General features: G+C 38.0%; 1 protein-coding gene across 2 annotated transcripts in view; it reads right to left on the bottom strand.

Annotated features, from left to right (window-relative positions):
- Positions 1-8,093: 8,093 nt before the first annotated feature.
- MAPK8 (mitogen-activated protein kinase 8) overlaps positions 8,094-27,007 on the bottom strand; it is a 32,893-nt gene continuing 13,979 nt past the window's right edge. Inside the window, exons 2-12 of one of the 2 annotated variants that reach the window (XM_058810911.1) lie at positions 25,825-25,991; positions 23,157-23,286; positions 21,911-21,969; positions 21,659-21,797; positions 17,380-17,545; positions 14,155-14,226; positions 12,148-12,330; positions 11,236-11,360; positions 10,231-10,294; positions 9,440-9,517; positions 8,094-9,038 (exon numbers count right to left, since the gene is read on the bottom strand). In XM_058810911.1, the coding sequence (XP_058666894.1) occupies positions 9,022-9,038; positions 9,440-9,517; positions 10,231-10,294; positions 11,236-11,360; positions 12,148-12,330; positions 14,155-14,226; positions 17,380-17,545; positions 21,659-21,797; positions 21,911-21,969; positions 23,157-23,286; positions 25,825-25,946 (1,155 nt within the window). In that variant the 5' untranslated portion in view covers positions 25,947-25,991 and the 3' untranslated portion in view covers positions 8,094-9,021. The remainder of the gene's footprint in view (positions 9,039-9,439; positions 9,518-10,230; positions 10,295-11,235; positions 11,361-12,147; positions 12,331-14,154; positions 14,227-17,379; positions 17,546-21,658; positions 21,798-21,910; positions 21,970-23,156; positions 23,287-25,824; positions 25,992-27,007) is intronic. The other variant, XM_058810909.1, reaches the window with a different exon arrangement.

The raw sequence follows: 27,007 nt of genomic DNA, 5'->3' as shown, positions 1-27,007 counted from the left end.
AACAAATATAGAAAATCCTATTCCTGACAAAATGAGTGAAAATGCATATTTTGTTCTGGTATACTCATGTATCATGAGTAATTCTATCGTGATTGTGCTCTCAGTGACACTTGCCCTGTTGTCTCTATATGTGCTATAATATTTGGGCCAGCTGGGAAAGACTGCTGACCATAAAGCTTGAAAATTTAGTGTCAGATTGCCAAGAAATAGTGGGTCCCCTCTGTATCCACAGAACAATAAGATACTCTTCTCCAGAGTGTCCTGCTGCCATCTTAGGACTCAGCTGCACCATCCTTTTGTTGGCTCAAGGAGAGTGGAAGGTCCTGCAGAGTGGGTGGATGGCCAGAACCAACAGACAAGCTGAGCCTGGAGCTGAGGGATCCCCACACATGTGCTTGGGAAGGTGGCAGTTCCAGCCTGTCACCACAGCCAGGACATTTGCCAGATGGATTTAATGAGGTGGCTTTCACCCTACTCCCTCCATAAAGTTTGTTCAAATTTCTCATTCCTAGAGTGATATTATTTTATGAAGATATTGCGAAAACAAGGTCTGCAAACATGCTGAAGATGCCAAAATCTTGACAATTCACTAAAACTGTCCCTTACCCACCTAATGTTTTTAGTGTTTCACAAAAATGCAGCTTTAAATTAAACTGTGATTAATAATGAGATTGGCTACACAAACTCTTTGGAACTTTAAATATGCACATTTTGCCTTAGGTATCTGAAGGTTTTCTGAGCCAAAAATAGAGCAGTATTAGCTGCAAGAAAAAAAAATCTTCTGAGATGATATATGTATTAAGGCAGAAGATGGAAGATCCTTATCATCAAAACACATCCAAACTTTAATAGCAAAACTTATGGTAAGAGAAATCAGTGCAATTGGGGTGGGGGTTGTCAGGGTGGTAAAGGGGGGAGGGTGGGGATCTATCCTTAAACTTTCCTGCACAATGTACACTTTCCTCCCTTGTAACATTTCTCCTTACAGCAGCTGATATTTTTGTTGTTAGTTCTTACAGGGATATGAGGGGACAGGAAGAATACTGCACACAACCCATCATCCCAACTTCCTTACTTCTGCTAAGGAAAAATCATTAGAATGAAGCTGTGAGTTCTGGTAATTTGCTGCTGGGCTGACTTCCCTTCCACGTGATTTCAAGAAGTTCTGCATAGCACTTGTAACACCCTGTGTCATGCAGAGCCTGCACACAGAAAATTGTTTCACCAGATTCAGCTTGAATTTCACCTGCAAGCCCAGCATCATTCACTTTGTCTTGGCACTCCATCTTTGACATCCCGAGGTAGCTTGGGAGTCTCTAAGGAGAAAGAATTTTAACAAAAAGTGCCACAACAACATGAACTGGCTAAAGGGAAAGTATGGACTGTAACAAAGAAGATTGCTTTAAGTATTTTGGAAAAGTGCCCTGAATCTCATTTCTTACTAGAGAAGACTTTGATTCACTGTCTGGAAATAACCTTAGAATGGGTTTTTACATACCAGGACATCGTCAATACTGAAAGATACACTTTCTCCTCAGCATTTCACAGATATCCAGGTATTTCAGTATTTTGAACATCTAGGTATTAACTTGTTTCTATTGCACTGTAAAACCTCTCCTTCTTACAGAAATGTAAAAAATTGTAAACCATTTAAAGTGAGCAAAAAGCAGAATTTAAACCTAGTCTTTCCTGGATAAGAAATGTCAAGCAAGGGGATACAGTAAATCATGTGGATTGGTGCACTCAGTTATTTCAAAACCTTTTTCCTACTTCCCAGGCTCTCCAGCTGCCCTGCATTCCTTACTGCCCCAGCATGAGGCAGGTACCTGCACCTTCAGCAGCAGCTGCCTGCCACCTGCAGGCATCAGCATCATCCCCAATTTTTTTTCCCACCTCTGCCTTGAATTCATTACCAATGGTCTCAAGTTATCATTTAAGGAATAAGATGGCCATTTAAAACAGCAGCATAATCAGATGCATAATGTGAGAGAGAAGCAGTAACAGTGACTGAGCTGGAAAAGCAAGCAGTGTGGCAGGGGGCTGGAGGTACAAGGTCAGTCATCACAAAAATAAACCTTAATATTGGAGGGTGGTCTAATGGTTGTAAGTAGAACACCAGAAAGCAGCATTCAATCCCATTCAGTACTAGTAGCAAGCAGGGTATTTTATTGTTCTTTTTATTTCTACCCAAATCATAGAAGGCTTTCACTGACAGCCCACACCTCCCTTACGCTAGTTATATTGCATTATCACCTGTATGTATCCAGTGCAGACTGCTCCCTTTAGTTCACACTCCAAACTCAAGAGAGTTAACCAGCAGTCCTGGCCCCTGCTCATCTGGTGTGTCTGGTGTTTAGTCTCCCAGTCAGCAGGGCTCAGTTCTTAAGTATTTATCCTTAGGTAACTGCTAAAAAACCCACCTATCCCAAACTTGCAGATCCAGGATAGGATCATGAAATCTGTAACACTGCACAATGTGGTATCCAAAATAAAATTAAGTCTTTTTAATATACAAAGAAACTCTATGCACTCAAAATGAGGAGTGAAACAAACCAGTTCCAGACTGGCTGTTGTGCTCCATCAACATCTATGGCTCCTGTTCATGAGGAATAAATTTCAGCTGCTTCTGAAGATGAGCCACTGCAGTAAATAAACATGGCAAGAAGCTGCAAACAACCCAGTTCACACTAAAACGCACTACAGTGGGATGTTAACCTCAAGTGCAGCAACAGGACCAAAATGCTAAATTCCTGATATGGGCAATTATGCAAGAAATGAGATCCACTTGTACACAGCTTTGAAGAACACTATGCCTTTATGTGAGGAAGCTGATAAACCTTTTCCTACCTTTCCTGTTTCCATACTCTTCTCCACCAATGCATTTCTCCACAGCAAGCACTGGAGACTACTCACTTTGCAGACATTTCACTTGTTGCAGTCCTTGATTTAAATGTCAGCTTTCTTAGCAAGTGTTTGTCTGGTTATTGTTAAACACGACAGAAGGTTCTTGGAATAGATAAATTTTACCACAGCTTCACCTGTGCCATCCTCCCAGCCTGGAATATCCCTTCCAGTATTATGCAGGCAAAAAACAAAGTAGTAAAAACTTTTCAGTGAAAAAAACTCCAACATATGCTTTAAAAAAAAGCAAAACAGCAACACTTCAGAATAACAAAGAAAACTTCGGTAGTAGTGGCATTTCTAACACAAAAAAGAACATGAATTAATAGCTTAATGACTCATCTACATTCACATGAGAGTTCCACTGAAGGCAGCAGCATTCAGGAGTGTTTCAGTCCTGAGGCACCAGACAAATCCTGGGCAGAACAATGACTCTCTGGCCTTGCTCTGTAATAACATTATCATGGGAAACTGGCTGCACTTTATGCTGATTTATGCAAATAAAGAAGAACATTTCTGAGTTCCCTACCACACTCCTAGAAGAACATCCCACAAATTGGTGTCCCAGATAAACAAAGCTGCCTGCACTGTGGTCACAGTCCCTCTCCCTTGAAATTGGGCACAAAGGCACCACCAGCACAGCTCAAGGGCAGCTGCAGTTGTTAAGGAAGCACTGAAACCCTGCTGGAAGTGACTTTTGTTGGGACTTAACTGTGGGAGAAGTGCCAGTGCAGTGGGTGCTCCAGGCATCCAAGTCAGCTCTCCAGAAGTCAGATCCTTCAGGCTTCTGCAAGATGTGGTGTTGAGAGATTCTCCCTTACACCAGGCAGCCCAAGGCTTACCTCTTACAGCAGCACAGCTCTCAGCTGTATTTCCAGGAATTAAGGTGGCTGCAGCTGGCAGCAAGGGAGCAAGAATGGATTCCCACTGGTCACAAAGACCATCAATGCTGTTAACAGTCGGTGGCACATCCAAAGTCCATGGGAATGAAGAAATGGGAAAAACATGTCACTTTGCCCACAAGTGAGCTCACACACAAGCCAGGCTAGTACCATTAAAAAACAGATGAATGCTCAGGAAGGACTCTCACTAATAAGATTACAAGTGCAGCCCTAGTATGCAATCCATATAAAATCCATTGCAGGCTGGCAATGAAGAAACATTAAATGCATGGTGGTCAAACTTTTTTTTCTTTTTTATTTAAAATATCATTATAACCAACTGACATACTAGATAACAATGTATACATTCCAGTGGTGCACATGTAATGACCTATGGCATGAATGAGTTAAAAAAACCCCACAATGTTCTCAGTAATGCCCACCAACAGCTTATTTGGAGGGAATAAAGGAAAAGCAGAAAAAGGTATCAAATGTGGGGAAGAAAAAAAATTAGTTTTCCCCAGTATTTTTAATGGTGTATCTTCCCCTTCATATTTCTTGGGACATAATAAAATTAAGAATATACTTCAAGAAGGGCAGAAGGAATGATCACAATAATTGGGGTGGGATTTTTTTTTCTCAACTTTAGTAATAAAAGTTAAAGAACTCTCAAAAATAGACTAGATATTGGGCCTACAAAAGTAATTCATCTGTATGCAAAGCTTACCAAGAATTATTCCTTTTGTAAAATGTAAAGGATGAGCTGACATTACTAGTAAGCTATTTTTACCCTACAAAACCAGACTACAGTAATAAAATCACCAATTTACAGCTAACACAATAATCTAGATGTACATTACTGTACACAGGCTATATATACATTACACATGAACATCCTACGTGAAATAGATAAGAAACATACTGATATTGTCTCAACATTGGCCAATAGGTTTGTTTGTCTAAAGGAGGTGTATTTTCTATTCACATTCAGTGTAGTTCCAATAGCAAGGGTTAGCTTTGCTTACTTAAGAAACGTAGAAAGTGTGAGGTAGATCAAGAAAACCTAGCTTAAATTTTGAACTGCAGAAATAGAAACACAATGTGATCTGTAACACAGACATACAAAGAGAAGGGAGTGAGAGACCATTTAAAATACTATTATCCAGTGCCCTTAACTAAGAATATATTAAATTAATTGAAAATTTGGGTAGGCAGTACAGTCTTATCACATGCTTCAATGAAAACCTCTTTCTAATTCTGCTGAAAAATACAGACAGGCTCTCCTTCAACTGCTCCAAACCACTTACAGGAAAATGAAATGTAACAGTATGGACAAGCTGCTGTCAAAAGCAAATAACAATATAGCTACAAACTGTAATTCACTCCCTTTAGCAACTTGAAAAAGTAAGACAAAATATAAGCTGAACCTTCTTCACTTTTGCCCATGATCTTTATCAAGAAACATTTACTGTCATACTCTTCAGATTATTGGCTGCGTAGGACCATCCTCCTGCAGGAGGTTTTTGATGTTTTCCTTCATGCACTGCTGAGCTGAATGCTCCATCCATCCATCCATCCATCCATCCATCCATCCATCCATCCATCCATCCCCTACAGAGCCCTGGGCAGCAGGGCCCTACTGGCACGCTGGTGCTGGGGACACAGGACACTCCCACCACACCACTGGTGCCGATGCTATGTCCGCCTGGAATTCCTGCCCGGAAAGATGCTGCTGCATCTCACATAGTAAACATTCTTCAAAGCTAAAAGCCCAAGCTTGGCCAGGGCAAAGTGCCACATCTGCTCAGCTGAGCACTGACCGAGGGATGAGCATGTTCCACCAGGGAGTTGTGCTTGGGCAGCACAGCTGCTCACACACACCAACACATCAGCTCTGACCCACTGACTTGCACCAACAAAGGGCTTCCCAGCACAGCATCCCAGTACTCTCTAAGGGTACTAATTCCCCCCACCCATCTCTATTTCAAGCCCTTGAACAACCTACTTCTACAGGAGGAGAGAGCTGCTTTACCCTTGCTGCATGGCACAGCTTTGCCCAGAAAAGGCAGACATCAATCTCGCTATTACTGCCCAACTTTGAACCTCACCTGAGGTAAGGGAGCAGACAGCTCATGGTAATTCAATCCATATCAACTCCCAGTGGATTGGAATGGCCTTAGAAAGTTGCATGCACTTCAGTGAAGCCTGTTGTCTTGAGAAGATTCCAAATCAAAGTCTAAAATAAAACTTACCAATATTTTAAAATTATACAGTGTATTGTATAGCATATAATCTAACAATAGACAAAGACAGCTGAATTCCAGTTACCCATTTGTTTGCTATCTGTGGCAGTGTACATCTATCTGAAAAAAAAATTATATTTCAACAAATAAAAAGGGAAGTTAAGACTAGGATGCTGTTGTGATAATTTGATTACTGAATATGATTTTGTCTTTGAAATTTGCCATCACTTTAATTTGCCTAAAATGCAAGCAACTGAAAAAAAGAAAAAGCAACACTCCTGTGATGATGGTGCCAAAAGTGAACTGTTGCCACAGGCAAAGCTCTGACCCTACTGAAGCAATACCTTTAAGGACAGCTTGCACACACATTGCAACAGGCTGCAGTGGGCAGTTCCACACATTCACTAACTTTGCCCTGAAAGAAGAAAAGATCAGTTCTCCTTAGCACAGATCAGTTCTCCTTAGCACTTATCAGCTCAGTTCAGTTACTATATATTTCAGAAACTGGAAAGCAATAGCAAAAAATATTTTTAAGTTTCAAAATATTTCAATCATCACTGCAATCCAGTGGGGTCTAAAATAAATTTAAATAGGAACTAGATTTACCAATTTATTTTTAACAGCACTGAGAGGCATCAGAAGCTATTGTCAGTCTTAACTTCATTACACTGTGCAGACCGCACTATCACTTGACCCTATAAAACAATGGAGTACTTTTGTTTGACCAAAAATTTTGGCTTAATTCACAGCTTAAACTTTGATAAAAAAAATTACAAAATAGACTGTTCCATTGGTCTCTGTTCAACATATTCTACATTCCAGTGCTAGATGAATCCAAACTTGTCCTGCCTGTTCTGAGGTAATATACAATTTGGCAGGATCTTGCAAAAATAATTGCCTTAACAAATGTGGCTTAGGAAGGCAGTATTAAAATATTAGATATAAACAAGGAAAGCAAAATTACATGCAGACAGCACTTACCAGCAGTCTAGCCAGGCCAGGAAAACAACTGTGCAGTTTATCAATTTAGTTATCTTTGAGACATTACCATTCCTAGCAACCCTGCATGTTTTTCAAAAAGACATGCTGGACATTGACATTACTATCACTTCTATTTTTCTAATACTTACTGCAAAAACAAATTTTCCTCTTTCAGTTCAAACTTCAAAAAGATGCTTATTTAACCGAACAAGCAGAAGGAACCACACTGAAGACCACTAGTCACTCCTGGATGACCTCTGCAGGCAGTTACATTATTTGCTTATGCTCAGTGCCTGGCAAGACTTCTGTATTTTTTATGCCCATTTTTGTGAGCTTTACCAATTTTAATTCCTCTTCACATTCTAATTCACTACACAAAATATGCATCTACACAAGGCAATCAATTATACAGCCTAGCTTCACTAAAATCTGCATTTTCCAAAGAAATGAATTCTGAATGATTGTTTAACTCATACATAAACTTAAGTCAGTTATACATAAATCATTCTGTAAATATAAAATGTAAACAGTTAAAATACTTCTGTGAGGAGCAGCACCATCTTACATGACTATTTATTAACTGTTCTATATATCTCAATATATCTTTTGTTTAAAAAGTGTATTGAAACTTGGAGCTTTGTTAATGAAAACTACTGAATATTTATGACTTAAAATGAACCACTGCTAAGATTTCTGCTACACTGATCTCATGGTGAAATGAAAGAGATAAATATTAATTTATACAGCACTACTTCTCCCCCCTTTGGATGGCATATATTGCTCAATTAATGCATTAGCTACAGAAATCCTGAGGTTCTCCTACCACTTCATGGTTTTTAGCAATCAGTTACTTTTGGTGGAGAAAGAGTAGCTGAAGTTTTGCCCCTATTGCATTCATGTCATTCCCTCTGTGACCCAAAAAGCACTCAAAAAGAACCTGCCTTAGTAGACAAAACTAGTAAGAACCAGAACTCCCAAGAACCACATCTCACATGACAGTATAGCTACAGCATATTGATATTCCCTCTTGTCAGTCTAAACATCCTGGATACACTTCATTTTGTGTGTACAAAAACAGGCTACGAGCTAGAAGTAAACAGTTTATTGGCATTGCAATGTATTATTCATGAAGTATCCTCATGTTTTATGGTGATCACAAGATTTGGCATGCCACAACTCTGCAGAAAACATCACATTACTCTGCTAGGCTGGATATTTCTGCAGCTTTGAAGATATGCTTTGCTTTCTTAAGTTCATAAACCCATTCAGATAATGTTACTCTGCAAAGGCTTTTTCTGTTTCTCTAAAAAAAAAACTCACTAATTGTTGCTTTTGCTGAAGTACTATAGGCAAGTGGCCAAAATAAAAGAGGATTTTGTTCACTATCCAGCACCACAGTAGTATGCCTGAAACTACAGCTGGCTGCACTGAATTCTCTCCCCCTCCACCTGGGACACAGATGTATGACCAAGCATAAAACTCTGAAGGATATCATGAACAAAACATCTGGAATAAATTCTAATTAAAAAATTGAAAACCTACAAAATCTTAAATAATTCATCATATGGTAATGACCACAACATTAATATGTGCTTTGATAAAACAAATCTTACAAATTCAGTAAAAAAAGATCAGCAGCATAATAGTAAAGCAAATATGCAGATTTTAAAACCACAATAAAAATTACCAGGTTTAATATTTTACAGTTAATTACAGCAAAAAAGTGGCTGCTTTAACACAACTTACAGTTTGAAATTACAGCACTTTATGATGAATTCCATGATTATTTTTGAAAAAACACTCAAAAATACCACCAAATTTTAAAAGTGCCCTATTAATGACTAAAAGGACCCCCCTCCCACCCCCCAAAAGACCAAGTAGTCATCTACAGCAACCCAGAGGTCCAGCTGAGGTTTCTAGACTGCTGTCTGTATCAGAGGCCAATGTTGGATCTGTTGACATTGAAGACACATCGTTGACAGATGATGATGAAGATGGGTGTTGAGAGCCATTGATCATTGCTGCACCTGTGCTATGAGAAACAAAACAGCAAATCAGTTGCAGATACAGTTGCACAGTTCAGTACTTGCATTAGTCTGCCTATTCCTAATGGCTGTTACTTTTCTGTTTTGGCAAGTTTGAAGAGATGTGTCTCAATCCGCCATCAAAATAAATAAAATCCACAAGTCTTTAACGTGGGGCTTAATAGATGGTGTGTCAGGAACTGAAATAAATGAAATATCAATTACGCAGGGACAACGATATGGGGATTGAACAGATCAGTAAAATGATGTCAGCCCTGAATATTCCACTCAAATATACAATGTCTCAATTCAAGAACCCTATTCTTGAGTTAGGGTTCTTTGATCAGCGTTACTCCCTCCTGACCTAAAACTCAGTGGAGCCTTGTACTGTGCTTTTATTGTAACCAACCTAAAGGGGCTGGCTGGCCACGTATAACCCCGTTCTTGGTTCTTTCCTCCAGGTCCATGACTTCCTTGTATATCAACTCTGAAAATGCAAAGAAGGAAAAAAAATGAATTTGCAACCCAAAGACTAGATCAGTAATACATCTCCTATTAAAATGTCCACTAAATTTCACAGGTCTATTACTGTTAAGAATTAGTTTTGAATAACAGATTATAGGCTACACAACAACTGGCAAGTGATATAAAAAAGTACATTCTTTTCTGTTGAATCTGCAGTGGCCTGGGACGCTTGAGAACACACTGGCATTACTCTAGGGCTCTTTTATTCAGGTTGCTTGGAGACCTGAAGCTAAGCTGAGTCCTAAGGCCCACTCAGTTTTTATCAATGATTTCTTTGGTAAGGGAAACTCAATCAGCAGTCTTTGAAGGAAGAGCCAAGACCACTTGAAGACTTGTCCTTCTAGGTCAGCATAACATACATAGCTCAAGCTCCTGCATTTTTTTCAACTGTAGCAGCTTGTCCAGAAGAGTTACCCTCCCTATAAAGGCTGTCCTATGGACTGCAAAAGGTGACTGAGATGAGCAGGTCTTTAGTTCACTTCAAAGGTTCATCTCCTTTGCTTGAATTGTTTGTGTCCCAACAATTGAGAGTCTGTGAAGCACTGGTCTGTTCCCCTGACGTCCAAGCAGATGAAGTAAATACTATTAGGTTGCTCAGAAGAACTTCAATAACAATAATCACTGGGGCCCAGCATACTCCCAAAAGGCTTATTATACTTCAAATGCCTTTCTTACCTTTCCACTCTTCTATCGTGTGCTCCCTCTCATCTAACTGCTTATCTGGTATTTTTGGTGGAGGCTGAAAAACAAAACTAACTCATCATAGAGCAATCAAAAGAACCAGTATAAATTAAAAATGAAAGTAACCATTCAGAACATGAACCTCATTTAAAAATAATATTTACATTATTATATATCTGCTCATACTTGGACTTATTCTGTTTTTTAGATGCTACCACAGTCTTTAAAGTTCTTCTGATTAACAAATTTGCTTAAATTACTGTAACAGAGAAACAGTCTGGTAGAAGAGCTCCTAAGTGCAGTAGTCTCCATCACAAGCAGCTTTTTTTAACTACTGTCAATTACTAAATTCTCTATCAAGCCATTACAGGGCACCAGAACTATAATTGCTCTGTCTAAATCAAGTAGTTTTTTCTATTCTTAGTGGCCATCACTGAACTTTTCTTATTTTTAAAAATAACTTTTCTCATAAACTGAAATTATCCTTCAACTTATTTCTCAAGGAAAAAATTTACATTAATCCCTTTCTTCATTAGTTTTAATAACTAAAAGCTCAAGATCTTGTATTCAGATTTTGCTGAAACACTTATTTCTAGTTGAAGAATAATATCAATTCGTACAACTGATGAAAGAATTTAGCTTCCCCAAGAATAAATACCTCAGAACCCATCAAGGGCAATCAAATCACACTGAAACAACTGAAGCTCAATACATTAGAGCCCTATAGAAAAGATTTCAGATGCATGACTACACGTTCAGGAGATGATAGGCACTTATACACCAACACAGAGATACACAAACACAGAGACAGGTACCTCAACCCATTCCCGATGCTATTTCTAATAAGCACATTTATCAATGTCAATAAAAACAATTATGGCTCAGTTAAGCTTCTAATGAAATGTGCAACAATCTTTTGTCAAGCAGTTGTTCCAAGCATCACAGCAAGATGGCCTCATACAGCAGATTGCCAAGCAGAGAACTAAACCAAGGACTTACAGCTTCTGCTTCTGATGGATCATACCAAACATTGATGTATGGGTGCTGCAGGGCTTCATCCACAGAGATTCTTTTAGAAGCATCTATAACCAGCATTTTTGATAACAAATCTCTTGCTTGACTTGCTGCAAAAATAAAATTTTCTCTTTAGATTACTCCCATATACAGAACACATAACACAGTGTTTCAAACTTTTAAAGAGAAGGGTCAGAGTAATCAAGTCCTAATTAAATATCTATGCAACCCTCACATAATATGAGGTTTATGAGAGTGGTCCATTTGATGGCAAAAAAAAAACCTGAATAGAATGACCCAGGTGGGAAAGGGGTCAAACGTTTCATTATCCATTTTCAGCATACAGTGTCCCTTGTAGTGACAGCCTTATGTGAAACAGCTCAGGTGGCAGTGCAGCCTTGTCTCAAATAGCAGCAGGCAAGCACCTACTGCCCCTTTGTCACATGCTTTTAGTCACAGAGAACACGGTGAGAGATTCCACTGAGTAAGTGGCCTTTAGAACCAAAAAGTCTCTGAAGTAACTATAGGGTATCTATATATTATGAACATAAATTCTTTATTCTCATCCCTAGAGAACAAAGATCTGCTCTGCCTACACAACTTCTATTCCAACCTACCCCCATTCTTCTCTAAACTGCTTTGGCATCTGCCATTGAGAAGAATATAGATATTTACATGTCTTTATAAAGACAGCTCCAAGAATAGGAGCTGTCTCATGAAGATATGAAAATGGAGGCAAACACATGTCAGCACATTCATCCACTCCCATGATACAAATATGTAGAACCTAAGCAGGATGATTCTATCTATATTGAACAAAACCAAGCTACATTTCTGTTCAATATATCAAAGTTTTAAAGCTTTTAAAACACACAACACACAGAAGACAGACCTTACCTTTAAGTTTATTGTGTTCGGAGTCAGCTGGGAAAAGGACATCTGGAAAGAGTTTTTCAAAACTATATCCAGCATATTTAGGTCTGTTCTCCACGTAAGTTCGGACTGTAGGCTGTAATTTCTTCATAAATTCGGGGCATGGTGTTCCTAGCTGCTCTATAACTTTATTCCATTGATCAATATCTAAGGTTATGCAGCTAAGAAAAACACTGTGTCTGGTTTTCAGCTATGTTAAAACCACATGAAATAACCAACATAGAAAACAGAGGAAATTATAATAAAGTATCAAGTTCATCATCATGACTTAGGACTACTTTCTTATATGGTGAAACAAAGCAAGACTATGACAGTGTAGTCAAGGCAACATGTATTTCACTCAAAATCGTTATTGGCTAGAAAAGGATATAATTCTGAGAAACAGAATATTAGAAGACTCACAAAATATTTAAATACAACAAATTTAACTTAAGTCCTCGTCTGGGTCCTGGAGAACTCACACCCTGATTTGAACATACATTGGAAGCAGTCAAGCTACTACACAGCACCAAGGCACTCCTAAGAATGACCCCAAGTGGGTGCTTTGTCCTTCTTTCTCATCTTGGTACCTCAGCCCAGTCCTGGGCAACCTCTCACCAAGGATGTGCAACACTCAGCACCAGTGGGCACACAAAGGACCAAGGCCTGGCCCACACAGGTCAGTGACAGTATTGTCAGGGACTTGAATGAAGTTAAAGAGTTTCAAGGATGCATAAGAAACATCTTAAGTGAGAAGTTGACACACTCTGAAAGGAAGACTGACCACTTCAGGGCAGAAGTATCTAATACATTTTACTGAAACAAAAAAAGTAAAAATTGGTTCAGGAATTCCTAGTTGCAGATGGTTAAATACTGGGGGAAAGCTCAGATAAAATTTTATATACACTAATTCATATTCTCCCCAACATTTTCTCTTTGGCTGCCAAAGACTGGATACCAGGCTACCCAAATCAACAGTGGGTTGAAGCACACCCTCTCTTATATTCTTAAAAATCAACAGCAGACCTCTACATAAGGATTCTCAAGCTCTGCTGAGCTTTGACAAAAGCAACTATTTACATTGTATGGCACCAAGTCTAAATTAAAAAGCCATGCCAGCAAACTAGATGCATAAAGCAAAGCATGGTTCAGCTCATGCAATGACAGAGCTGTGTGAAAGTAAGGATACTCTGGATTTCCTTACCATGGCTCAAAAATCTCCACCCCATTTTCACCCCTAAATGGTACTACATCAAATTTTAAACAGTAACCTGTACCAAAAGCAGGAAACATTTCTGATGGCATCTAAAAAAAAATACTCTGTAAGTAATAATAAAACAAATAGGATCTCAAAGTCCAATTATTTTCACTAATTTTAGCAAGGATCTAGAAGTTTTAGTTCTGTTTGTTTAGAGCACACTCTGCTTGAAATACTGTTCACAGGACAACCCATATAGACACCACCAAACCATTCACGGAATAGAAAGACAGAAATACCAGATATTTCTGAAAGCTCCTTGCAGGATCATTTCTGCACACAGAAAATAAATCTCCAGAGTGTAACTAATGAAGATGGTTAGGAATTTTGGTAAACATTCTCTATAAATGCAAAGAATAGTAACTACTAACATGCTCAGGCACTAAACAAGATTAGTAAATTACTACATAAAAATGAATTCCAAAGTAAAACCAATGCATATGAACCAAGAAAACACCCTCTAAACAAAAAGAACTCTGTCCTAATTGTGACAACATTCAAAAGTAATGAAGAGGGACTATATTACACTGGAAAAAGAAAAGAAGAGGGGAAAAAATGAAAAGAAAAAATAAAGCTGTTTGCCCAAGTGGTATATAATGAACTTGCAAACTGGTATTTGAAAAGGCAGTTTAAAACCAGTATTTTAAAAATTAGAACCATCTTAATCTGGAATTGTATCACTGCAGTATCTTTTGACCTTTTACAACTACATCTCAGGCCAAGGGTAAGGATACGATCTGTACCAGGAAATAAAACACCACCTTTGATCATTTCTCCCATGATGCACCCAACTGACCAAATGTCAACTGAAAACAAAATGCAATGATATTAACATAAAAGATAGTTATTAAAATAAAATAAATAAAAATATCTAGACACAGACATACACATGAAGTGACTATAAAAAGCATGTGCAATGAAAATGAGTGAAAGTGAATGTATGCTAACTACAGGACCAGCAGAGACTATGTCCTACTGCTAGGTGCAGCCTGAATATAAATGATTTTTTTTTAAGTGTATCACAAGAAAAATCCATGTTCATTTAATAAAAAAAAAATTGTACAATATGCATCTTCATGACACAACATCAATAAGAAGGTTAATGACTTCCTAACTAATTCAACCTGCTGCAGCAGCACAAGGATACAGTCCCTTCCTGGAAAGAGGATTTTGTGGCAAACCATTTCGCCCATAATGCACCCCACAGACCATAAATCCACTATGTTTGTAGCACAAAAAGAAGGAAAAGCAAAGCAAACGGTCATTTAAAATTAAAAGAAGCATAACATGACTGCATCCTATAAACTGCAGAGACAGCACAGGAAGAAGAGCAAGTCTTTGTATTAACCAATGAAAACAGTTTAACATACACCATGTGTAAGGATTAGCTTTTAACTGTCTCAAATACAAGGCAGAAAAACATCCTTTTGTTTAATATAGTGCTAGAGCAAGAGCTTGAGCAGAGAGAGAGAGACACGAATCAGGCAGAGTAAAGGTCTTCTCCACGGCTGGAGGCTTCAAAGGTACCTCTGCCAAGGGAACAGATTCAAGCACCAAAGACAGACTGATTCCTTGAAAGTAATTCCACTGTATTTGTAGGAATAATTCTAAAAGTAACTAAGTAAACTAACTTGTAAAAATATTGCCTATTGAAACAGTTCATGTTTTTTAAGAGAATTACATAGGAATTACAATTGGACATCAAGTATTTCCTAGGAGTCAGATTACCATGCATCTCTCTCTCGCTTTAAATAAAAAGCAAACAGAATCAGTAAAAGATCACTTAGAATTTTAGAGGATCAGTTAATGACAATGTTAGTATGCTCCTAGATTTTCAGTTCAAATCATTTGTTTTAAATTGTCTCCAGGTACAATGAAATAACATTTTATACAAAAGGAAAACTTAAAAGCAATTTTTAAAAAATGAAATACGCATTTTCTACATTACCTTAAAATAAATCACTCAGAAGACATAAAGATGCACAAGTTTACTTTGTACAGGTAAGCCAATTTCTTTTGCAGTTACTTTCAGAAGTATTGTTAATTCCATAAGCAAAAGTTTTCTTGAAGTCATAACAATGAAATTTTATTATTATAAGGACTTATGTCAAATATGACACTGGATTTTCAATTAAGCAGATAAGAGGGGGATTTAAGTGACAACAATCTTATAGTAAGAATTATATGTGAATGTTCTGAAGGAGCTCAACAGTGTCACGCAAACAATATTGCTTCTTATTTTTCAATATTTCTTCTCCTTTATTTATTAAAGTTCCTCTAAAATAGTATCTAGATAATATGATAGGAGATCAAAGTTGTGCATATTAATAGGTCAAAATTAAGGGCCTTGCTCATTTAAAAAATATTACCAACAGCTTAGTTTAGTGCTCTTTTTCCTTTAAAAACTTTTTTTTCAAATACTTAAGTACATATTATTTGGCTTAGAGACCCAAAGAAGCCAAGTTTTGCATTTGACTTTTTAAATAAAATTCTGAATGTTGACTTTTGATCTGCAAACAACCTGCTGCCATCACAACCCAACATATACCCAAATCTCTTGTAATTAGCTTGTGTCCAACACGATAAAGTTACCATGCTTCTGGTATCCCTACAAAACCAAACTCCAGATGTTTTGTGGTGTTTTGACTTATTGCTTTCTATAATCAAACAAAAACCTGTCTAATTACAGTTCTCTGATTTTGTAGCAAGCTGAACCAATGATACTGTGAATAATTTCACAGAAGACTAGCGAAGAAGAAATGTAGGTTCTGTCATGCACACTAACAATCCAAACAAATAAATATCTCAGTCTTGCAACAGAGGTCCTCTCTCATTCCTCTGAGCTGGCTTTTTTCATTGCTAGCACCATTCACAGACAGCCTGAAGTCCCTTGCTGCAATGGTATGCAGTTGCCAGGCAGGTTTGCAGACTGTGTTAGGAATGCTGAAAAGCAGAGCAAGCCCCAGTTGCGTCAGGAGGTAAGGAGCCACACCTCACACCCCCAGGAGACAGCTCAGGGCCTCCATGGAGGCCTGGCCAGCAGAGTTTGAGACACACAGGGTGACCTGTGGGCAATGCCAGCCTGAGGTGGTGACAAGTGAAAGCAGGGAGCTGCCTGAGCACAGGGAGAGCACAGCAGTGAAATGGCAGCAGAACCAGGCCTCTCCAATGACAGCACACTTGGCTCTCCTAATGGGTACCAGAGCTGTTTCCTTGCAGGTGCAATGTATTTGATGATGTGTTTCTCTCAAATGACAGATCTTTTTTTATTTTCCTGAAGAAGATACTGAGAGGCAAACTGGTCACAGAGTGAGTATGGTCAGGAGGAAGTGTATGCAAAGTAAAATTCCCCTGGAATTTGTCATGGACCTCAAGAATCTATGATGCATGTACTGTCATCTTGACAGCATTGTCTGCACGCTTGTCTCAAGTATATTATTGAGATTTACTTCAGCAACATTAACATAACTTCAGCAACATAGTAGGTAATCTTAACTTGTTTGTTCCTCAGTAGACTTTATGCTCCCTATCCCCTTTTATGCTCCCTACCTCCTGAAAGGTACCCAATCCAGTTATTTAGCAACGAATTTAGTACACATATCTACTGAAGAATTACAATTTCTTCTTCACCAGGAATAAAGTCAGATGAAGGTATATCAAAGTACATACCACATATTAAGAAAATATACTTCCAGTTCTTCCTGGACGTCATATAATCTACCAAGGAAGTTATTTAAAATTTTAAACAAACAAGGCCCTCAATTTCTTCTCCTATTAAATGCAAACATTTTCTAATGGGTTGAGTTGAATAAACAAATTGGTGTATCCAGAATCTGCATTTTGGTCACAAGATTAATTTATAAAATTTTTACAGCTTGAAAAAAACATTAACATGTAAAATGTGGTGTGCCAAACAAAAAAAAATAAAGCTATGCCAAAGAAAGACTATATTTGCTGACCGTTTTCTTTGTATCCCATCCCTAGGATGACCTCTGGTGCTCTGTAGTAACGAGTCACTACATAAGGCGTCATCATAAAACTAGTTCCTGCAGTTCTGGCCAGTCCAAAGTCAAGAATCTTCAAAGTGCAGTCTGACTTTACTACTATATTACTGGGCTTTAAATCCTTTAAAAAGAAACATCATAGATGACTGCTAAGACAAGCACAAAGTAGCCTGTGGTTCACATTTTAAAAAGATAATATTGCTAACATTAAATCCCACGCACACAACTAGGTTATTGCTATAACTGCAGCTTTTTTCCCCTTGCATCAATTTATGCGCATTCAGCAGATTACAGAATTAATTCCTTTATTGTGCTTGTAGATTTATATAGCAATTAAAGAAGGAAAATACAACCAGCATTACAAGATATGTTAGCAATGTCTGAAATAAATTGAGGTTAGTAAGAAGTGTTAGCTCTCAGGAAAGATCTAGAAACTGCTCACTGGAACAATAATTATTACTACAGTGCAGAACACAAGTAACATGACAATTACTTGATTCAATAATCATCTTGATACAAGAATTATTAGAAGTATAATGAATGTAAAAGGTTCATTTGCTAGTTGAGGTTACATTACCTCTTTTGAATCAATATATTTCTCTGAATAGAAATCTCCATGCCCACATGGTTTTAGTTTCCAATTTATGACTTGATTTTATATTAAGTTTGGCAACCAAACCCAAAAAGACACCATTGAAAAACTGCCAAAAATTAACACAATCCTTGAATTGGAGTGGAAAATGCTGACATGACTTCAGATTGTTTTGGTTAGCAACATGGTAACTATTCTCTACACTTGAACCCTATTGACAATAGTGGCTTTGCAACATTTATTTATACAAACACTACACAGGCTTTCTCTGTCATCACCTCAGCAAGATCTTACACACACCTGAACATCACAGAGTAAATATTATAGAGTAACTTCAGAATAACTTTGCAATCATAAAATCATCCACAGCACACAGGACAACACAGATAAGACTAAGATAATTCCTCTCCACACTCTACTGAGATTAATGAGAGAAAAACCTGAGATGTGACAGAGAACTCCAGCACTTGAGCAGCAAGCATTTAGTAAGTAGCCCTGTCATTGTTTCTTAAAGACTTGAAGGTTGATTTCTGCCAGATTTATGTAGTTTTCATTTGTATTTGGATGACTTTCAGCAATCTCCTCATAATGCTAAGAAAACTGCATTAAAGATTGAGAGGAAACAACAAAAAGAATTCCAGTACAACAGAATTTTAATGACTAGGTAAAAGTCTTGCATACATACATATTCACATGCATTTCCACACAAAGACTCTGCCGACAACTTTACCTTAAAACATTCTCAAATACCACAAATCAATTTAAGTTCTATAAGGCCTTCTGTCCATTTAATATGCATGTTTCAGATTCTGCTACATTCCTTTGTATTATCAGCTTTATTTCTACACACTTATTATTTTCAGGATGTTCACTGCAGAATGCCAGGCACATGCTCAGGGTATTAACTACACTCATCCTCCCCAAAGCAGCAGGATTAGCACTCAAAATGTTAAGAGATCTTCTCTTTGCTTACCAAATGCTGTCCATTCTTATTTCTGAACACCATGTAGCTGTCATGAAGCCTAGGATCAAAATGATGAATTGACTTACACTACATTAAAATTCATGCAGAGATGCAAAACCTGCATCTCTTATATATATATATATCTTCTGTTAAATAAACAGAAACTAAAAAGCTCATTTAGGAGTGATCAAATTAATTAGGATGGATAAATATAACCAGAACCTATAGCAAAAAATTTCTCACTGAACCTTGAAAATGTAAAATGTCAGTGCTTAAGAAACAGATTCTTGCATGGCTGTCTCCCCATTAGCCAAAGGAGACAGGGACATCTCTGGAGGGTAATTCATGGCTTCTTGGGGGCTCTTCACTTTCTAACAGAAGATTTGTGAAGGGCTTCCATAATTAGGCCCCTTGTTAAGTACTCAAAATTGGGCAGAATTCAATGTTTCAGAGCCTCCATGCGAGACTAACGAGCCACTCTGTGTCCCTCAGAAAGTCAGTGAGGCACAACTCTGCAATGCTGATCAATCATCCTCAGACTATGAAATATAAATGAACGTGTACTTCTATATTGGCTGGAAACTGCATCTCTGCAAAATGTTTGGAACAGAGTAATGTTGATTGGCCAACATCTGTTAAAGTCAGTGCAAAGTTATGGTCAAATCTTTACCATTGATATGGCAACTAAGTTTGCCCCTACGACTTCAAGATGAAACTGAATGAAACTCTTTGTGTTTGATCTCTGCCTTGTTCCATGCCTCTAGCTTGCTATCAAAAAACCACTTAATTCTATAGTACAAAAAGTTACCACTGCAGCCACATGGTCTGTGTGACACATGCCCCTTTGCAGGATATCTTCCTTGTACTCCAAGGTTTTGTCCAGCTTCCTCCACAGAGAAACAAAACTGTGACACTTTGCATCTTTATGCAAAAAGGCACAATGAACTTATCAGGTAACTCTGTGCCTGAATATCCTCAATCTTCTAAAAAAGTCTAAGAAGAAGCTGTAAGCTGAAAATCTACCCGGAAGATGTGCAAGTGAAATGTCCTTCAAAAGCATCTGCACATGTCCTTTAAAAGCACTCATGCATACATATGGTTCTATTTACATAGCAATTGTATTTAGTTTCCTTAGGATAGTTTATCCCTGTATGATAGGAAGCATTTCAAAGACTTAACCCATATTTACAGAGGAAGGAATTCTAACCTCAAAGCTGTCTTTACTCTTGCCCAACTACCTAAGTAGTTACTTCTTTTCTGTAAATGTAAAAATGTTTAAATTAATCCACAACTTCTACAGGATCAATGCCCACTTCAGAGGAGTACAAACCACCCTGAGGCAAGCACACTTTTAGAAGCTCCCTTAAGCTTGAGCTAAGATCCACAGAGAGACATTCTTACTTTACCTACTCTAGCATATCCAGACAATACACTGTTTTCTGAAACTAAAAAAGACCTAGGAAAATCCACAGCATTAAACCTGCACACGTAAATATTGAGGAGGAAATGTGAAACTGTATGCAAACCATCATTTCAGACCTACAGGTACATGACATTAGAACAGCACAGGCTGCATATTTTCAGTCATAGGCAATATGGTACCACAACAGTAAGTGGAACAATCTAGTTTTGCTGAGCATTCCAGAACAGTGCAGAAGGCCCAAGTGACCTATCTCAAATGCCCAAAAGCAGACCAAGCAACCATCATTGCCTGGTTGCAGGCAATGCTTCTCCCTCCCCTGCCCATCTCCTCCAACACAGCTGTTCAGTGAAATTGCATGCAAGAAGGAAGGTTTCACCTTCATTCCTTGAGCTCCTCACTGGAATGAAGCAGCTGATGAGTACTAGAACTAGCTGAGCAAAAGGAAGCAGCATTTTCCCGTTCAAACTGTATTTTCCATTCAAATAATCATCCCTGCTTCCCTGGGGAAAAGATGGCACACTGAACAGAAGTGTCAGACTGCAGATCCAGCTTGCAGACCATTCAACACCCCAATCCCAATGGCATCCTAACATAGCAATTCCTGTGGCAGTGTACAGGAAGTTATAACCAGACAATCTCAAGCAATTTTTAATCTCTATACCATTACATACAAGATGCTCACTTGAACAAGGAACCTTAAATTCAAAATTTCTTGACTAGATTGCAACACACACATGCCATTTAAAAAGCTGTAGTCAGTTTTGCCTGTTAACCATCTGAGTGAATGATTTGTGACACACAGGTATTATCCAAGTTCCATTGACAAGTCTTTATCTGGAGATTTCAGATAGTTATTCATTACTCTGTTAGTAAAGAAGAAATAAAATGGGCAGTTCTTTCCAAAGATGGAATTTCAGGTTTGGTTACCAAAACAATAAAGGCAGAGACACTTCCAGATATCCTTTCCTGCCATGACTACTAAAGTAGAATATTATCCAGAATTAGAGGAGGTAATGCAACTCACTGCAAAAATCTTCAGTGTGCAGATTGTTACCAAATCATTTAAACATTCAAAAAGCTCATTCCAGAATTATCCTGGAAAAAAATGTGATTTCCCTTCAGCTTTCTCTCCCTGCCTATGGGACAGGCTATGAAACACCCTTCATGCTTCTATTTCTAACTTCTTTTACCTTTTAAATACTCAAGAAAAAAACAGAACAGGTGCAATGCAAATGATACATTTTAGTTCGCTTACCCTATGAATAATCCCAGCTGAATGAAGATGTTTGATACCACACAGCATTTGATATAGAAGATAGGACATTCGTTCATGGTCCAGCTCCATCTGAATCACTTGGCAGAGATTTGCATCCATGAGCTCCATCACTATGTAGCTTACCAAGAAAAAAAAAAGAATAATCAGATAATACTGCCATTTTACTGCATTCTCTCTCTTAATCATCTTTTCATAAAATAAATTCTCAGCTTTAGCTCAAATCTGACTTACACATCTTGAAATTCTTCCAGGGATTTTTGTGGTGTGAACACATTCAGTAGGCCGATTATCTGCAGGGAGGGGGAGAGGAAGGTAATTGTACCACAGCAATAACAAACTTGCAGAATCAACATTTCAAAACTGGTAACTATTATTCTGATATGAACCTCCTGACATACACTGAAGCTCAAATGATTTTGAAAGGAGCATTTTTCCTCCACAAATGACATAATTTAAAGATACTCCATGTGTTAACAAGATGATATTCAAATCTTAAAACCTAAGTAGCTTAGTCACTCTCCCCCTTCTTCCTACTTTCAGTTTGAAGACCTGGTAAGATTTTTTTTGTACATGAGGAATAATAAAATTAAAACCAATGAAGACTCCCTAAAAGATACCCCATTGCCACTGACAGAGGTGAAGAAACAACTTCATCCAAACAGAAAAACAGGTTCTTACAGATGCTTTAGAACATTTTGCATTAAGAATGGATAGGACGTACAGAAAGAGGCCAAGCTACTACTCATCAGGAATCAGGCAGGCTTGCCATAGTTTATCATCATACAAATTATGCTGTTAGGTGGAACATCCTTCAGTGAATCCACATATAAACCACCTGTGTGAGTAAAATTACAAAAATTTTCCCAAAAAAGCCAGAAGACCGAGCAAGCTTCCTATGACATTCTCCCTCCCTAGCAGCCAGGAGAAATTTTATCTTCCTGATGGGGGATTAAAAGAGAAGGTAAAGTAGGCTGCACACATCTGACTCTGAAGGAAGAAAATGGCCAACATCAGCCTCCTGCAGTTCAACTCCAATGAATTTATCACCTATTTGCTTCCCATTTCTGTGATCTTGTCTACTGCACAGCTTCATAAATGCTGGACAGCAACTGCTGTCACAATATAAGCTTCTAAACTCATTCATCCACCAGGGGGAGAAAAAAAAGCAGTCTATTTCTTTTTTCTCTTACGTGTCTAGCAGCAGGATGCACTTACCAGCCATGGTACTCTTACTTGACAGCTGCTTGTAAATTTTAGCAATGTAACACTGAGTCCCTTGCTGAGTTTGAAGGGGGTATTTAAAGATTGGGCAGGTATTAAAACTAGTCAATAACAGCTCTTCTGCAAGACCCTTCTGTACTCATCATGGAGATACAGCCATGCAACGGAAATCTCCTCTGAAGTCACTTTCCAAACTTTTACAAAGGATAACCTTCCAGTTAATTCCTCAACATCTGAAGGAGGACACTACACTCACGTTTTTGTGATTAACACACTTCATAAGAACAAGCTCTCTGTAGGCTCTTTTAGCATGGGTTTGGTTCTGAAACGGTCGACTTAACTTCTTGATTGCAACATTCCGCTCCAGGATGGCATCATAAGCTGCACTGTAATTAAAAATAACATTATTACATCTCTAGTGTCAAGGTCCTTTAAGCTGTGGCAGTTGCAAACATTTTCAGCTAATTTGTACCATGTCTGCAGAAACCCCAAATTTTCAGTGTTATCCAGCTTTAGGATGTGATAGAGCAAAGTGCTCTTGTATGTTAAGTGATTCAAAACTTAAAAATATTTCCCAGCTTCAGAGCATTAACACATGACAATCTCTACAACATAATGCAGTATTTCTCCTTCCAAAGATACTGAGTTCTTGCCACTCACTGGCACTCAAGAATAGACCATCTACAAAAGATCCAAAACACTTCAAACATAAAAGGCACATCAATTTTACATAAAATCTTCACACTAAAAGGAAGAAGGCAGGAAAAGTAGGTTATAAAAAGGTCCCATGCTTTAAATTATGTATTTGCTTAATATCTAGATGACAATGACAGCATCAAAGTCAAGACAAAAAAAAATGCTAAGAAAGCTTTAACCTCTAGATGTCACTGGCTTTAACTTGTTGAAAAAAACCCCAACACTTTGTTTACAGACTAATGCCAACATTGTCATACGATTCAGTGACAGAGGATGTTTAACTGATGAAGACTGTTATTGGAGACAACTCCCTTACATATCACATTTCCATGACAGGAAGGCATGGCTTGTTTTTCCTGTAAGAGCTAATATAACAGATGACTGCCATGCAGACTCGGGAAATATTTATCAGTTACTAAAAAAGTCTCAATAGAGAAAATATTATTTTCTTGTCTCTTCTCAAGAATGGTACTCCAATCTAATGAAGAATATCTGCCAGTAAACAGTAGGATCTATTAAATCCAACTCACTACTTTAAGAAGTGGATTGTATATATGTGGGCTTGAATGATTTGTAATTTATCATCAACAAAACCTCTAGACACTACTAAAGAAAAAGAATGGGAACAACATGTACTGGTAACTTTCTTTGATGTACATTTTCCACTGTAACTGGAATTCCCCCACCTGCCCCAAAGATAAGGATTATTTTAGGAAAGGTGGCCAACATAGGACTTCTGTTCTAGTACTTAAACTTCTGCATTCCCTGTACATAATAGAAGCCTAGAGCCTATTTCAGTATCAGGCCATTTACTTAATATTCCTCCTAATCAAGTAGGATCAGTTACAATAACAACAAAAAAGAAACAAATACAAACCATGACCACCAACAACAAAAATTCCAATCCAAAGAACTGCACTGTATAGAGACACATGAGCAAGATTTAACCACAGTCCTCATCAGGGGAAAGCTGCTGCAATTTAACTAAAAAGGCCTCAATTACACCACTAGCAGCAACTACAGAATGGTCCTAGAGTAACTACATGGTCAGCTTTGGGATCTCTGCTCTAGGAAGGGCAACAAATTTGGAAAACAGGCAGTAATTAACATATGATTGGCCATCAGAAGGACAGTAATAATATCTAAAGCTTTTACTGGCATTTCCATAGCAACTAAACAAACTAGTCAAGCAACTGTCTACATCCTCAGTCTGCTAACACACATGCAAACAAAATTCAGTTCAGTTACTTTGTTGCTGCTAGTTAATACCAGCAATCTTAATGCCAGAAGTTACCATTTCAAAAACAACTTTCTAGTGGTTTTTCTTCAAACTTACATTTACCCTTTTCACACTGTTTTATTAATCCTGCTAAAATACAAACGTGAATTAAAAACCCACCTATACCAAGTATTCTCTTTACACTGATCAAGAACAAGATCAAGGTAGTAAAGAGGTGACAGAACTGAGATTACACTCTCCCCTTTCTCTTCCTTTATGCTTTTGTATTTTTATGTACCTGGTTAACATCTTAAGAGTTACAATAAACTGAAAAATTGGCTAGGTCCTGTGATATTTACATCCTTTTCAAACATTCAAAAAAGCTTCCAGGAAGTTTAAGCCCACATTTCTCTTTGAGACAATACCAATGCACAGGACACAGTGCCTACAAGCAGCTAGTTGTCAACAACTTAAATCAACTGGACATTTTTCAGTCCACACAGCAGAGCTCTTATTCAAAGAATGACATTGTCGGGTCATACTTTCCCAAACTGCATCAGGCACTTCCATATGACAGCCAGTATCCCAAATGCTCACTCATTGGTATCAAGGACTACTCAGATTGCGACACAGACCCCTATCAAGCCATTTCAAGTAGTGCAAACATTTACAAGCAGCAAATATTATACAGAGTATTTCTGCCTTTTGTTTCACTGCAAGCAGTGTGGTTTAGGATTAGGATTAGTTTCTTTATCCAGTTTCTTTTTTCCCCATTAATTTACAGGACTCAGCACAACTGGCTGAACTTGAACAGAAGGGCATCAATTCCAAAGTTGAACAGGTCAAAAAGCAACAGCAAGCCCTTGCTGAGGTAAAATGGTCATCAGTTACCATTGCTGTTTTGCCTGTAAAAGGTAATTCTCCACACTCCTGGCTCTGTAACATCCAACACTCAAAAAACGATGTTAAGGAAACCTAAAGGTACATTTTAATTTTAAAGAAACCTTACCATACTATCCCTTGTGCTCCTGATCCTATTGGTTTCAAATTCTGATACCGTTTCAATACGGTGAAAGTTGAGTCTCCAATTTCAACACTGTAAAAATTGTTGTCACGCTTGCTCCTGCTCATGACGGCAACTTGGTTACTTCACTTCATCCAAATTTTGCTTCTGGCCTATGAAGACATAAAATTGGAAAAACTAAGATTTCACAACTGTATGGAACCTGACATAAGGCAAAACTCCTTTTAAGACACACAAGACACTTCCCAAATAAATCCCAAGCTCACATTTAAGTTACTTCTAGTGACTGCAGGAGTAAGATGGCAGGTGTTTGAAATGCTGTAATGGATGATAAAAAAATCTGAGATGGAAATGACAGAAGATCAAAAGGCAGGAAGCTCCACAGCATCCAGAGAGCTTTAAGAGTCCTACCATCCCCTCCATACACACATGTACAGCACGGGAGCAGGGCCTGGGCCAGACACTCTCCAGAGACCCCATTCCACCTGAATTATTGCATAATTCCATAAATAAAAGAGTGACGGAACATGAACAAGTCTTCCAGACATTGCAATCATTAAAATACTCTTGGTCACAACCAGCAGGGATACCTGACACTGATATGGAAACACACACAGTCAATTGAAGCCAGAAAAGGAAAACTGGTCTTGTCACACATCTTTCATGAGGAAAAAGTAATAATCACAGCAGTATTTAAAAGAACTCGTTGTTTATTTTTACTAATAACACAAGAAAGGCGGGAGAGATATCCCAAAGTGAGGAAGGAGAATTTAACTTGCTGTTAAATTCTCATTCCCTTCTCTACAGCCCTACACAGTGTTCATCAAAAATTGTCAATCTGTACTGTGACAGCAAGAGGTACAGTCTCTCTCTTCATTTTAAATGCATGCTCTCCTAGAATAAAACAGATTTACTCAGTGCTTCAGAAGACATGGAGCCAATTCTCAGAAAAGCCATTTCTCCTTGCACATTTTGTTTCTACCTTAATTGGAAATATGCTATAATGCATCATCTCTTACTCTAAGAGTATCCTTTTATGCAAGAAATCATACATACTCAGCTTATTTCTACTTCAGTGAAGAAGTACAGCTGACAAGATATTTTCATATCCCAGTACCTTGAAATACAATAAACAGAAGAAATTAGAAAAACCAGAGATGGGAACAAC

Source organism: Ammospiza caudacuta, chromosome 9, assembly GCF_027887145.1.
Source record: "Ammospiza caudacuta isolate bAmmCau1 chromosome 9, bAmmCau1.pri, whole genome shotgun sequence".
Lineage (NCBI taxonomy): Eukaryota > Metazoa > Chordata > Aves > Passeriformes > Passerellidae > Ammospiza > Ammospiza caudacuta.
This window is presented reverse-complemented; position numbering and strand designations above follow the sequence as displayed.